Here is a 14,551-nt window from a genome sequence, read left to right as displayed (position 1 = left end):
GTGCTGGGAATTTGAACCCAGATCCTAGGAAAGAAAAACAAATGCTCTTAACTACTGAGCAATCTCTCCTGGCCCATCCAAGTATTTTCTTTTTTTAATTTAAAGATTTCAAAGGGCAAGTTAAAACCCCCAGTGGTAGCAACACACAAATGTAGAGTGAATCTGGTCATTTCCATTGACTGTGTTGTTTATATTTAGCCAAGCATTAAATACTGGTGATCAGTGCTTCCCAGACCTGTCCCTAACAAGGACAATCAACTGTGTAGAACCATTTTCTAGGAGTGAAACACAGGTAGCTATTTTTAAGTTTCAAGGGCAATTTAAGCTTGCTTCAGCTTTGAGATGCCATGAGTTTATGGCATTGTACTATTTTAACTTTAAAATTAACAGAAGCTGGTATTGAAATTGAGCTTTAAAATATCACTCAGCTTTACAGTCTACCCAGAGGGTATATGGCACATGGCAAACTGTAGGAGGCATTCAGAGGATCCACAAATGGTCAAGAAATCAGAGAGGGTTGGAGGAGTGGGAGGTGTTGTATTTAAATATATATCTTAAAGATTAGTCCTGTCATAATGCAAAAGCTACAATATCAAGAAATAAAATATAGGGTGATATCTTAGAGTATCTCAGATACAACAGTGAAATTAAAACCATCCAATTTATTTTAATTGATAAGCTGAAATTCCTCAAGGTAAAACACACCTGCTTAGTATAAGGGAGTATTAAATTGGGCAGGCTTTTAATCCCAGCACTCCGAAGGCAGAGGCAGGTGGATCTCTAAGTTTGAGGCCAGCCTGGTCTACACAAGAGCTAGTTACTGGACAGCTAGGGCTACACAAAGAAATCCTGTCTCACAAAACCAAAACACAAAACAACAATAAAAAGAGCATTAATAAATTCAAACAAAACCTACATACTGGTAAAAATAATTTCAATACATATACCTGAAAAGGATATATTAAAAATATTTAAAAACTGTAACTCAATAATTTGACAAAGCAATTTTTTAGTAATTTATTTTTATGTGCATTGATGTTTTGTCTGCATGTGTCTGTGTGAGGGTTTCAGATCTTGAAGTTACAGACAGCTGTTAGCTGTCATGTGAATGCTGGGAATTGAACCCTGATCCTCTAAGAGCAGTTAGTGCTATTAGCCCCTGAGCTATGTCTCCCAGCCATAATTTTTTTTAAATGGCAAAACATTACATGTCAAAGGAAAACACAGGAATGGACAATAAGCACATAACTCATTGAGAATGGGGATATGTAAATTAAAAGCACATTGAGATATTATTGAACACCTACATTGATTTGACTGGCTGAAGTTGAACAGATTTAACAAATTTTAAATGCTAAAAAGCAATGTATACATGACTCCTGAATGTTTTTCAGCTAGATCTGAGAATTAAATTGTCCTAAAGACCCAAACAATAAAAGGAGCCAAGAGTTCAACAATTATACATTGAATTAGACAATAAAAAAAAAATTAAGTTGTGAGCAGCAAAAAAACAAACAAACAAACAAATAAACAAACAAAAAACAAATTACATGGTGAGATTGACAGTTGGGGGTAACTTTAATAAGGTTTGAATAACTCTCTTGGGTTCCCCATTCATGGTAATAAGAGGACAGCATTGCTTCTAGCAAAGGCAGTGCATCCATAGCAACTTCATCTCTTATCTTCGGGAAACAAAGATCAGAGTCATCTTTTTGTACCTGTTTTTTTTTTTAATTTTTAAAATTTATTTATAAGTTGTTTCTTCATTCTACATACCAACCACAGTTCCCCCTCCTTCCCCTTCCACCCACTCCCATGGGGAGTCAACAAAGTCTGGCATATCTAGTTGAGGCAGGACCAGGCTCCACCCCCTTACTTCAAGGTTGAACAAGGTATCACAACATAGGGAATGGGCTCCAAAGTCAGTTCATGAGCTAGGCACAGATCCTGGTCCCACTGCCAGTGGAAGTGTCTTTAACTCAAAATAGTAAATATGTTAATGGACTCATTAAATCCTTCACTTGTAAGCATTTCCAGCCTGGGCTGTGGTGGCACACCTTTAATCCCATTACTAGGGGTACTAAGGAGGCAGAGGCACAAGGATTTCTGAGTTCAACTCCAGCCTGGTCTACTGAGTGAATTCCAGGACAGGCTCCAAAACTAGAGAAACAAACAAACAAAAAATTTGTAGTGAGAATACAAGTGATGAAACCATTGTGTCTGCTCAATTCTGTTTTAATTTTATATGATGTTTTGCCTGAATCTTTGTGTACCATAAGTGTGCAGTGCCTATGAATTGAGAAGGGGTCATGGAATCCCCTGGAACTGAGCTAGACTGTTGTTAGTTGCCATGCAGATGGCAGGGAATTGAACCCATTCCTTAGAAGAACAGCCTAGTCATCTAGAAGAGAACCCAAGTCTTCTCAACAAGGCATCTCTTCTCAGCTCCCTCAGCTTTTATCACTTCTGATCTGTCCTTTCTATCTGTCCTCTCTGATTCCTTTGCTGCTGTCCTGATGCTATTGTCACTGCCTTTGTCATCTTCTTTTTCTATCACTAGCTCAATCCATTCTATTAGTGTTTTTAGGAAGTGCCACTCAAGAGAAGCCTTTAACTGGGTTTTAAGCCTCAAAACATGTGGCAATCAATTACAACAGTGCACGAGAAACTGTGCCTTGGTTGGCATGAATTCCCCTTCTTCTGGCTATGTGTAAGCATGCTACTCAGCTTTACTTCATGGGCCAGCCAGGAGACTCTTGGAATTCTGAGAATTGCATGGGCTTTCAAAATCTTAAAGACCACTCCCAGTGACAAAGATCCTCCAGTGTTACACCTCTTAATCTTTCCATAACAGTCCCAGCAACTGGTGACCAAACATTCAGATAGGCACAGGGCTCATTCAAACCACCACAAACAGTATGCCCCAGGGCCCTCATTTCTTTCCAGAAGGACAGCTTCAAAGGGACCACTATCCACACCACAAACTTCCTTACAGGGTCTGAGAGACCTGACACTTTAAGATACAAATCATAACAGTATCCCAGAATCCTTTTCAGAGTTCCAAATCTTCTCTGGAGGCCAGACCTTACACTGAGAGTTATAGCCACTGAACCTGGAAATTTAAATGCAATGGGAGTAATAATTCAGAGCACAGGGTTAAACAAACTACCAAAGGCAAGGCCTGGTTTTCACAAAGGATAGCAGAGCAAAAGACAATCAAAATAGTATGACTGCATCATAAAGCCACATGTGCCCAACCTAAATATGCCCTAAGAATTAGTGCACTCTCAAAATCAATCTCTCTCTTTCTCTCTCAACCTCTCAATCTTTCTCTTTCTCTCTCTCCCTGTCTCTCTCTCCCTCTCTCTCTCAACATGGGACTTGCTATCTTCGTGACTAAGCCAGGAAGGAGACAGTGAGTCCTAGTATTCTGTGTCCACGTGTCTCAGGCCTGGGGTGTCAGGCTTATTACATTTGTACTAACACTCAAACTCTGGTCCTCATGACTGTGCTATAAGCACTCATAATCCCTGAGCCCTATCTCAGCCCCATTAATGATAATTGTAGACAGTGTCATACAAAGTAGTAGTCCACAACAGACCTGATTATTGTGCTTTCCTTCTATATATTTATTTATTATGATTAAAGGCTATAAGCATCTACAGGGTACTAGAAGGAAAGAATGACTAACATAAATTTTCAATGTTTATACAACTAAATAAAAATAAATAAGTAGCCTTGGCTGGCCTGGGACTAGCTATGTAGACCAGGCTAGCCCTGAACTCATCGTCTGTTTCTGCCACCGTAGTGCTAAGATTAAAGAGGATTAAAGGTGTGTGTCACCAAACCTGGCATAAATAAACCTTTAAAAGAAATAAGTAAAAGGTATCATGATTCTGGGGACAAATTAGGAGGGGTGGTAGATGCAATTAAATACATCTTAAACAGAAAATACTGTAACTTCATTAAATGAAAACTGAATCACCGGGCTATATGAGGTTCTATATAATTTTATATTATATACACATTCAGAGAATATACAAGTGACAAATTCTCTAAAAATCTAATATACGCTGTCTTTCAGATTTCCTTAGCTTGGGCACGGTAGTGCTTGCCTTTAATTCTAACAACTGGGAGGCAGAAGCAGATGGATCTAAGTTGCGGGCCAGCCTAGTCTACACAGGGGGAGTTCCTAAGACAGCCAAAGCTACACAAAGAAATAGTCTCAGACCAAAAGGAAAAAAACAATCAGATTTCTAATATATCTAAAAAGTAACAGGCTAATTTTTAAAAATGTAGGTTTATAGGTCAAGCTACGTGTCTTAGTTTAGAACTGGGGTAGAGCCAAGGAATCTGGACATGATTAAATAACCCAGTGACTTTGATTAAAAAGAGCACACATAACAAGGTTACTATGGAGTTAAGGGTGCCCTTATTTCTATTTGAAGTGAAAAGGAAACTGATGACAGGGAGATCAGAGTGAGCATGATGAGTAAATAAAAGCAGATGCAAGAGCAAGCCAAAGTGCTTTAGCCTTTCTACTCTATCAGAAGAGAAAGAACTCTCAAATCAAGCTAAAACCATCGGGGGATATGGAATAGGGGAAAAACTTTAATACTGATCTTAAAAAAAAAAAAAAACATTGATTTGATCATAGTGCAATGTAAGCTGCAAAGCAAGAGATGGTTCAGAATGAAATGATAAAGGTAAAGATTAAAGAGATACATAATAGAAAACAAAATGTCAAAAGACATTTTCATAACAAATGCTGAATGTCTTTCACATATCTAAGAGTAGGCAATAGAAATTAAATATATAATATATATACTATGAACATAATATCAGGAATAATAATCTTCAATGGCATTTCAGACGTGTACTTCCATGATTCGTAATGTTCCATCAGAATTCAGCAGCAGTTTGTGTTGCCTGAAAAGAATATCAAAAAGACCTATAAATACTTTATATTAAAACTACTAAGCCATGATCCAGGCTGCTATGGGTGTAGCAATACTTGCCCAGCATTTTCAAAGGCCTACATTCAAATCCTTGAAAACCAAAGCAAACCCCTAAGTCATTATAAACTAAAACCAGACCTATGTTCTTAAAGACAGAAGAAGCAATGTTTATATTCTCTACTATATTATAATACACATATATGTATTATATTAACACACACACACAAGCAGTTAGGACTTTACTGTGAAACATATAAAGATTCTGTCAAGAATAAATTATTTTTCTAAAATTGAAATGTAAAAAATTATTATGGATATAAGACACACTTAGGTTACATTGTATGGCAATGTACATACTGTACCGAGGCGATCTATAAAGAAAGAGGGATGCTAGTAGGAGCAATAAAAGACTAAGGAAGATCTAGTCTCAATGGGGATAGGGGATCTAGATATACAGAGGCAGAGTGAAGGAGGAAAGTGGCGTTGATATATCAATCTCAGAAAGAACTTCTTCTATATTAGAAGATATCAACAAAGTCTCATAGTTTATTAAAAAAATCAAATCCCTAACTGCTGTGAAAGAGAGAGGAGAGAATGAAGACAGGTACATAAATACACTGCTTTATTTTATTATTATTATTTTTTTACCTTCTTTTAATGGGGTCTTGAGGGCAAAATTCTCTTTAGATTCATGATGAAAAGCCTTGGAAGGGTCAAAGTGTTTAATGCCCAGAGCTTTATCTAATTCTCTCTGAAGTCTGAGCTCATTTTGTTTCCTTTTAACAAGCTGAGATCGGAGTTTTGACACCTCCTAAGTAAGAAAAATTAAATACTCACTAAAATACACAGTAGCAAAATGTGTTATTATTGTTGCAGATATTCCAGTAAAATATGGTATTATTGTTGCAGATATTCCAAATAGTTCCTTATGTATCATAGCTAGTGGTAAAAATGACTATTAAACATTCAATAAGACTTAATTACATAGTGAATTTGGAACATAATACACAAAATAAACAAAGCATTTTAAATTTTCTTGTCCTTCTAGAGTTATGAGTATATTTTTCTGATCAAAAGTGGAGTGAAAAAAAAAATGCCACCAAATCAACTATTTTTTTTGTTTGTCTTCAAGACAGGGTTTCTCTATAGCTTTGGAGTCTGTTCTAGAAACTCACTCTGTAGACTAGGCTAGCCTCAAAAATCACAGAGGCTGCTGCTTCTGCCTCCCAAGTGCTAAGATTAAAGGTGTTGCAGACAGGTGGATCTCTGAATTTGAAGCCAGCCATAGATTGAGTTACAGGACAGTAAGGGTTCCACAGAGAAACCATCTTGAAAAAAGCAAAAACCAAACCAAACCAAACAGAACAGACCAAACCAATCAAGAAAGAAAAGAGGAAGATCAAAGAGCTTGGGGAAGCTGGGCGATGGTGGCACATACCTTTAATCCCCAGCAACAGGGAGGTAGAGGCAGATGGATCTCTGTGAGATCTCTGGTTTACAAAGCAAGTTCTAGGACAGGCTCCAAAGCTATGCAGAGAAAGAATAGAGTAGAAAAGAACATAGGAGGCTAATGGGGGGAGAATGTGATCAAAGCATATTATATTACATATGGAAATTATATACTATGCACATTATTTTCTTAATGTATTCCATAAGTAAAATATAAATTAACCTTCTAGAAGGAAAACAAATTAATGTTTTGAATACAGTTTCTCTTCATGGTATTTAGAAATAGGAGTGCCTGAGTAAAACTGAATATCCATCTGGTCAACACTGAATAAGTCCATCAAGTCTCAGATGAATTCTACCCTATAAATTGTTCACTTTTTAAAAAGTTTTTGGTATATCTGAATACAAGTGTTATTTTACAAACCGATTTGAGTTGGCTATTTTCATCTTTCAATTTCACAACATGCTTGATTTTTTGCTTTAGATTCTGGTGACCCAGTAGCTCTGCATACGAATCTCTGATTTTATTTAGCTGTTCCTGAGTTGCACCACGTTCATTTAGCAATGCCTGTTTCTCTGCTTCAAATGCATCCAGTTGTTGCTGGAAAAGATATATATGTTTATGTTTTTAATGGAACTAAGAATTAAACTTGTTGAACTTGTGTGTCCTTCTGCTTCTGCCAACACCAGTAATTAAAAGCATTTATGATTAGGTCTGGCCTAAAACTGTTAAATCTTACTAAGTTCATATAAAGCACAAATATAAAGAAAATAAAAAATAATATAAGCAGTAGTCCAACTTTTCTTGATGGCTCTTTAAATTCTCTAAGAAAATCTTTTAAGCTTTGCATTTTTCATCTTAAGTATCATCAAAACAGAAAAGCAATAAAGAACTGGCCAGCTTTCTTAACTTATTAGCAAAATATCAACTTTATAACCAATACCTGCTTCCATTCCAATTCAGACCATTTTTTCTTTGTTTGTAGGCTTTTTTGTTATGTTTCACTATGTAGCCCTGTCTCTCCTGGAATACATTATCAGGCTGGCCTTGAACTTTATCTACTTGTCTTTGCCTCCAGTGTGCTGGGATTAAAGCCATGTGACACCATGCCTGCAACCTTTTCCTTATAAAAAGATCAGAGTATTAACATGAATGGTGGTCAGAAGGCAGAAGCAGGAGGATCAGAAATTCAAGGCCATCACCAGCTATACAGAATGTTCCAGGACAGCCTAGGGTTTCAAGAACAAAGGCTGATATTTATAAGGTTAGAACTTGGGAAGCAGGAGGAGGAGGAGCCAGGCCAGGCTGCTTGGCACAGGCGAGTACCAGGCTAGCCTGGGTTATAGAGCAAGACTTCATCTAAACACCATAGGACAAACTATATAGTACACAAAGATCGGTAGAGAAACTTGAGAAATATTGAAATAGGTCATATAAAAATACACATCATAGGCCGGGCGTTGGTGGCACATGCCTTTAATCTCAGGACTCGAGAGGCAGAGGATGGCAGATCTCTGTGAGTTCAAGGCCTGCCTAGTCTACAGAGCTAGTTCCAGGACAGGCTCCAAAGCTACAGAGAAATCCTGTCTCAAAAAAAACAACAAAACAAAACAAAAACAAAAAAACAAGCAAACATCCAAACATCATAAATTAACAGGTAAGGGATCAATCAGGAGAGCCTTAAGGACTACTAATTTCAAGTTGTTTATTAGAAAGCACGTCTCATCACTACTTTAAAATTTTACGACTACCAAAATTTTCAATTGTATTTCAATAGAACTGGAGAAATTATAAATTATAATTTTTAGTCCTTTACTTTTAGTTTTATTATTTTAATGTAGTGCTGGGAATTGAACCCCAAGCCTTGTATGTGTCACACTCTACCACTGAGCACATCCCCAGATTTAAAAAACAAAAACAAACAAACAAACAAAACATTTTTTTTTTTTTTTTTGAATTTCAAGACAGAATTTCTCTGTGTAACCTTGGCTGTCCTCTAACTCAGAGATCTGCCTGCCTCTGCCTCCCAAGTGCTGGGTACCAGATAAAATCTGAAAACTGTTAATATGTGGTTAAATTGTAACCATGACTGCAAAAGAACCAATTCATAGCCAAGATTAACAAGATAGAAATACGTTCTTAAAATAGATCCAAGAAAGTTTGTTTTTACTTTATGTGTATGGTATTTTGCCTGCATGTACATCTATGTACTACCAGGCTCATGCAGCCTCAAGGAGGTGCTGGATCCTCTAGAACTAAAGTTACAATCAGTTGGGAGCCACCATGTGGGTGCTAGGAATTGAACATGGTTCCTCTGGAAGAACAGGTAGTACTCTTAACCACTGAGCCATCTTTCCAGCCAAAAAAAGTTTATTATAAGCAACAAACCTGAAAAGGTTTAGTCTTGTTATATAGTTCTTCATAAAGGAGACGCCATTTATTACTTTCCAAAGTTAACTCTGCCACTGCATCTTCTTTCTCTGCCTTTCTGTATGGGAAAATTAAATTTTAAAAAATTTTCAATTTATTAGAAAAAAACCAATGCATTTCATGGCACCCAAGGTCTGAGCCCAAATTACCTTGCTTCTTCCTCTTCGAGTTGCTTCTTAAAGTCCTCATCTTGTTGTCTGAGTTGATTTTGCAAATCAGCTATTTTCTTAAGAGACGAAGATGTGATTTCTTTAATTTCTGCTTCTTTCAATGTTGATCTGTTTTGCAGATCTAGAAGCATCCTTAGATTGGATTTGAGAAAGAAGAGTCCACTAAATATCTGACAGACATTTCAATTTTTATCTCTTTCTTGGGGGGGGGGTGAGAGGGGTTGGAGTACAAAGCAGTATAATACATGAAATTCTTCAAAATTACAATTTTAACAGAATGTGGCAGGATTTGCCTTTAATTGTATCACTTTGGAGGCAGAGTCAGGCAGGTTCTCCATTTGAGGTCACCCAGCTCTACACAGTAGGTACCAGCCAAGACTATACAGTGAGATCCTGTTTCAAAACAAAACAAACAAAAAATTGTAACTTTATACTTTAACTGACATGTTTGTGCTACACACCTTGCATATTCTTGATTTGTGTTCTCAGCTGTCAGTATCTGGTGTTTGACATCTTCTACATTCTTTTCAGCCGTGGTTACTTTTTCTTGTAGAGTCAAGTTCTCCAGCTTAAGATCTTCTATTTCTTTAAGTGTTGATGTTTTATAGCTTATCAGAAAGAAAAAGTTAACACTATTTTTTTACTACTGTATACATGACAAAGTTTAGATTTTTATATGCTTCAACGAAGCACATAAACCTTAATATTTTCATGCACTCACACAGGTAAGAATTTTTTTGATGTAAGTACTAATGAGTTTACATAACATTTCTGATAGGGAGTCTCTTGCCTGCAAGTATGTCTTATGAGCCATGTATGTGCAGTGTTCAAAGTTCCAGAATATGGCATCTGATATCCTGGAACTAGAGTTAGAGATGGCTGAGACACCATCTGATGGGTCCTTTGGAAGAGAACTAAGTGCCCTTGACCTTTTTAAAAAACAGAAAATAGGGGCGGGGTGTGGTGGCACATATATTTAATCCCAGCACTTGGGAGGCAGAAGCAGGTAGATGGATCTCTGAGTCAAAGGCCAGTTTGGTCTTCATAAGAGAATTGGAAGACAGCCAGAGTTACAAAAAGAGACTCTGTATCCCTTCCACCTCACCCCCAAAAAGGAAAACAGGGAGTACATGGGGTAGAAGTTGAGGGGAAAGAGTACAATATGGAATAACAATATGAAAACTACTGTTATCCGAAGATGGACTGTGAGTGGAACAGAATTTTGTGCTAAGAAGGTGCTGGGATGAACATCAAAATGTAATCATATTGACTGAAAACATTTCTAACTTTCTCTTTTGCTTTCTAATATAGGGTGACACTTTATTGAAGTAGAAATCACTGTATAGTTTGGTCTGGCCTCAAATTTACTGTAAATCTGCTTTAGAATTCACAAGCAAAGGAGTGCAGGAGTGAGCCACCAACCATAGCCAAGAAAGAAATGATAACAATATGGTCACTGAAGTTTAAAAGACTAAAATATTAGCTTCCACACACAGTGTAGCATGCCTATAACACCAGCCTTCTGAGACCAGTGTGGGATATAAAGGTGGTACCAGGCTAACCCATGCTATTATAGCAAGAGCATCTAAGGAAGAGGGGTTGGGGGAGAGGGAAAGAAAAGCAACAAAGAAACATAAGACTAAGGAATTACTGAATAGTCAGTGAGATAAGATAAATGTCAGTGTGCCTAAGTTAGATGAAGGTATAAAAGCTTTAGATCTTATTTTTAAAATGATGCTATTAGGAAAGTGAGGTAGTGGTGCTAAAGACAAGCATGGATTTGAACTGGATAGCAGAGAAAAGGAACACTGATATAAGAATACAAAGATCACTAGATGACACTAAGTGGACATGTATGGCCAGTCATTATGGAATTTAAGATAATGGCAGTCATCCTCTATGGATTGCTTTGTTCACAGGTTTCTGTAGGTAAACACTTCTCCTCACTCATATATTCCATAGTGAGTACTACAAAGAAAAATACCTTTCCAATTGAGCAGTAATGTCTCTAAGATCTTGCACTGTATCATTATACCTCTCCTGTAAAGTCAAGGTGGCATGGATATGAGCAGCATTACTTTTCTCCAGCTCAAGTTCTTTCCTAAGAACAAAGAAAAATTACAAATGACTAGAAACTGTATCATATATCTCATATGATCTTTCACAAAAGCTGCTGTATAATTTAAAAGTACTTATTTATTACAATTTCATAGTATGACAGTTTTTACTAACTTATTTAATGGCTTCTTCTAAATATACTTTCTACTGGATTTCTCTTCATGTCTCCTGCACTATGTAGGTAATTTAGGGAAACGAACAACAAAAATACATACAACAACCTGTAAAGCCAATGTTACAGAATAGTCAGGTCTAAAGACTGAATGCAATGCCAGCTAAAAGCACCTAGATTTATTGAGTTTAATTCCCTGTACTGAGGCAATAAATACCACACAAAGTTAAAGACACTTCACATTAAAAACTTTTTTGAAAAGTAGTTATAGCACTATGTGCATTTTTGATTATATGATTAATCCATATATGCTGTTATTACTCAATCTTATTTGAGATTAGATCTTGCTGTATTTAGCACAAGCTGGCCTTGAATTCACGATCTTCCTCTCAGCTCAAATGAAAGGACTACAGATGCCTAACACTAACAAGATCCTGAACAGTTTTGTATAGTAACAAAATAGGTTTTAAGTAATATTTCTAAATGTATACTACAAATTTCAAATATCTTTTTCAAGTACAGCACATATAATATGTGTGGATGGGAATATGAGCTTGTTTGTAAAGGGTCTCTAAAAGAACATGAAGTAAAAATGAGCACTGTACAACTCACATCTGCACAGTGGAACTCTCACATCTGCACAGTGAGGAAGGAGGGCCACAGCAAAAACAATCAAATACTACGAGGTGGCTCTTAATAGTATGTTCCATGTCCCGTAGAAGAAGTGTTTTTAACATTAAGCCTAAACTAAAATGTCTAGTCTACAAAGGACCTGAGACCGCATTTCACACAGCACTTAATGAAGCAGAATATGAAGGCATCAAAACCACTTCTCTCGGAATCACACAGCTAACTAGCTAAGCTAGTAAAGTTCTTGAGAAACCAGAACTCTAAGCTAGAGTGAATGACTGTCTCTGCTCCTTCAGGAAATGGATTATTTATTCAACTTTTCCAGGTTCCTGTTCTCCAAAACCAGTTGCAATTTAGAACAACCCCCATAATACTTTTATACTGCTCCTCCAAAGTGGGGTACAGAAAGCCCTGAGGTGTACCTCTTCCTCGTGAGTTATAAAAACCCCAGAAGAGATTATTACTTACTCAACATTGTCAGGTGTGAAACACAATACCACAGGTTCATATCCCACCCACAGATTTCAGGAACTTAAATGATAAGACTTATTTGTAGTTTAAATTCATGAATCAAATTGCCAGGTCCAGATAAAAGAATGTGATGTGCATCCTTGTGACCTGTGTCTGACTCCTGAAATTTGTCCTCTGATCTCTACACATGTCTCATATACCCGCCACCAATAATAATACATTTAAAACATATTTTTAAAGTAAATAGTAAAAATTAAAAATAAAAGAATAAAATGGTCAAAAATAAAGTTTAGTATTGAAGTAATATGATATTGATATAAAACTGTGAGACATTAGTTTTCTTTTTAAAAGGAATTTTGCTTTTAAATGCTTACCAGCCAATTCTAGTTGTTTTATTTTCTTTGAGAAAATATTTCATTCTACAACATAGGCTGGCCTCAAGCTCACTGCAGTCTTCTTGCCTCAAGCTCTGAAGTGCTTTGATTACATGCATGAGCCAATATAACTTGGCACCTTTTGTTTTTTGATTGCTACATCAGGCAAGATTGGCTGAGGGTGAAAAGTTATTTGATGATCTGAGATACATCCTGAGGACCCCACATGATGGGAAAAGAAGCAACTCCTAAAATTTATCCTCTGACCTCCACATACATGCAGTGATGTGTACTTGTCCTTGTATGTGTACACACACACACACACTAGTCCATGAAGTTTTGTAGTCTCTCAAAATAGATATTTTAAAAATTAAAAGGCTTAGATGTTTTCAAATATATTATAAATTGTTTTAATGCTGATGTCCAAAGAGTTTTAGAAAATGTAGTGGCAAAGATGCACACAAACTAAGTTCTTGGCTATAGAAAAAGGGCTTCCTTTTGTTTGTTTTTATTTTTTAGACAAAGTTTCACTATTATAGTCCAATACCTTGAACTCAATGTACAGTTTAGACCAAACTCAAACTCACCATCATTCTGTCTAATCCTCTTGGGTTCTGGGAGTAAACATGCACCCGGCAAGTCTTACTTTGACTGCTATGCCTGCTTACATGTGTGTGAGCACATGTACTCTTACCATGTCTTTCTCTTCACCTCTTCCTTACCTTGAAAGATAATTCTAACCTCCATGCATATAGGTGACATGAGAATTCTAAGAAAATACGCTAGAAAACAATTTCTATTTCAAGCCCCACATCAACAAGACCCTGTTAATACGAACTCTCTAAGCAGCTCGTCTAGGCGCTTCAGTTGTTCAGCAGTTGACTTTGTCTCTTCTTCCAGCTGTTTAACCAGCTTTTCACTCTGTTCCTCTTTCCGTTGTACTGCATCCAGCTCCTCTAGGGCAAGCTTTAGCTCTTCTCTAAAGACATTCTTCTCTGAGGTCATTTCCTCTTGAAAAGAGGAGAGCTGCTGCTGAAGACTGGCAGACAATTCCTGTATTCAGACAGGCAAGCATAAGATAATTGGATGTGGCCTCATGACCTTTCTTGGAGCAACAAAGGCAATACAGACAATGAAGTATAACAACTAAATTAGAAAGTTTAAAGGAAACACAAAAATATACATAACATATTCACTTTCCCCATGTTATATAATTTAACAATATAGAAAATGAAATTTTTAGAAGTTTTTAGTGTTAAACCATCACTCTACTTTATATCTATCTGGCTTTATAATTAGCTTATATATACTTTATTCTATTTAGATATGATTTAAAAAAGATCTCACTGTTACATAAAATGTTTAAGTTATAGGATACACATTTCAAAGTTTTTTGGTTTTTATTTTTTCTTTTTTTGGTTTTTTGAGACAGGGTTTATTTGTGGCTTTGAAAGCTGTCCTGGAACTAGCTCTTGTAGACCAGGCTGGCCTTGAACTCACAGAGATCCAACTGCCTCTGCCTCCCAAGTGCTGGAACTAAAGGCATGTGCCACCAACACCTGGCCACATTTCAAAGTTTTATAAAACATTATCGAGAGTTTTAAGTGTGTATTAGTTTTTACTAGTCCCCCTTCAATCTGTTTTTCCATTCCACAGATAACTTTTGGTTAAGAGTACATATTGCCCACATATTTATATATGTGCATACATTTGGGGAAGTTATGCTATATATTTTGTGTACTTAAAAATATTTTAAAATTGCTTGGCAGTGGTGACACATGCCTTTAATCCCAGCATTTGGGAGGCAGAAGCAGGTGAATCTCTATGAGTTTGAGACC

The 14,551-nt window shown here is 36.7% G+C and overlaps 1 protein-coding gene across 1 annotated transcript in view; it reads right to left on the bottom strand.

Annotated features, from left to right (window-relative positions):
* Positions 1 to 4,801: 4,801 nt before the first annotated feature.
* The window catches only part of Hmmr (hyaluronan mediated motility receptor), a 28,714-nt gene continuing 18,964 nt past the window's right edge, over positions 4,802 to 14,551 (bottom strand). The window contains exons 11-18 of the mRNA XM_051180937.1: positions 13,552 to 13,766; positions 10,993 to 11,109; positions 9,470 to 9,616; positions 8,988 to 9,140; positions 8,797 to 8,896; positions 6,832 to 7,008; positions 5,607 to 5,769; positions 4,802 to 4,929 (exon numbers count right to left, since the gene is read on the bottom strand). Coding sequence (XP_051036894.1) covers positions 4,910 to 4,929; positions 5,607 to 5,769; positions 6,832 to 7,008; positions 8,797 to 8,896; positions 8,988 to 9,140; positions 9,470 to 9,616; positions 10,993 to 11,109; positions 13,552 to 13,766 — 1,092 coding nt within the window. The 3' untranslated portion in view covers positions 4,802 to 4,909. The remainder of the gene's footprint in view (positions 4,930 to 5,606; positions 5,770 to 6,831; positions 7,009 to 8,796; positions 8,897 to 8,987; positions 9,141 to 9,469; positions 9,617 to 10,992; positions 11,110 to 13,551; positions 13,767 to 14,551) is intronic.

The sequence above is a fragment of the Phodopus roborovskii genome, unplaced genomic scaffold (genome assembly GCF_943737965.1).
Source record: "Phodopus roborovskii unplaced genomic scaffold, PHOROB, whole genome shotgun sequence".
Lineage (NCBI taxonomy): Eukaryota > Metazoa > Chordata > Mammalia > Rodentia > Cricetidae > Phodopus > Phodopus roborovskii.
Note: the sequence above shows the minus strand (reverse complement) of the source record. Positions and strands in the feature narration are given on the sequence as shown.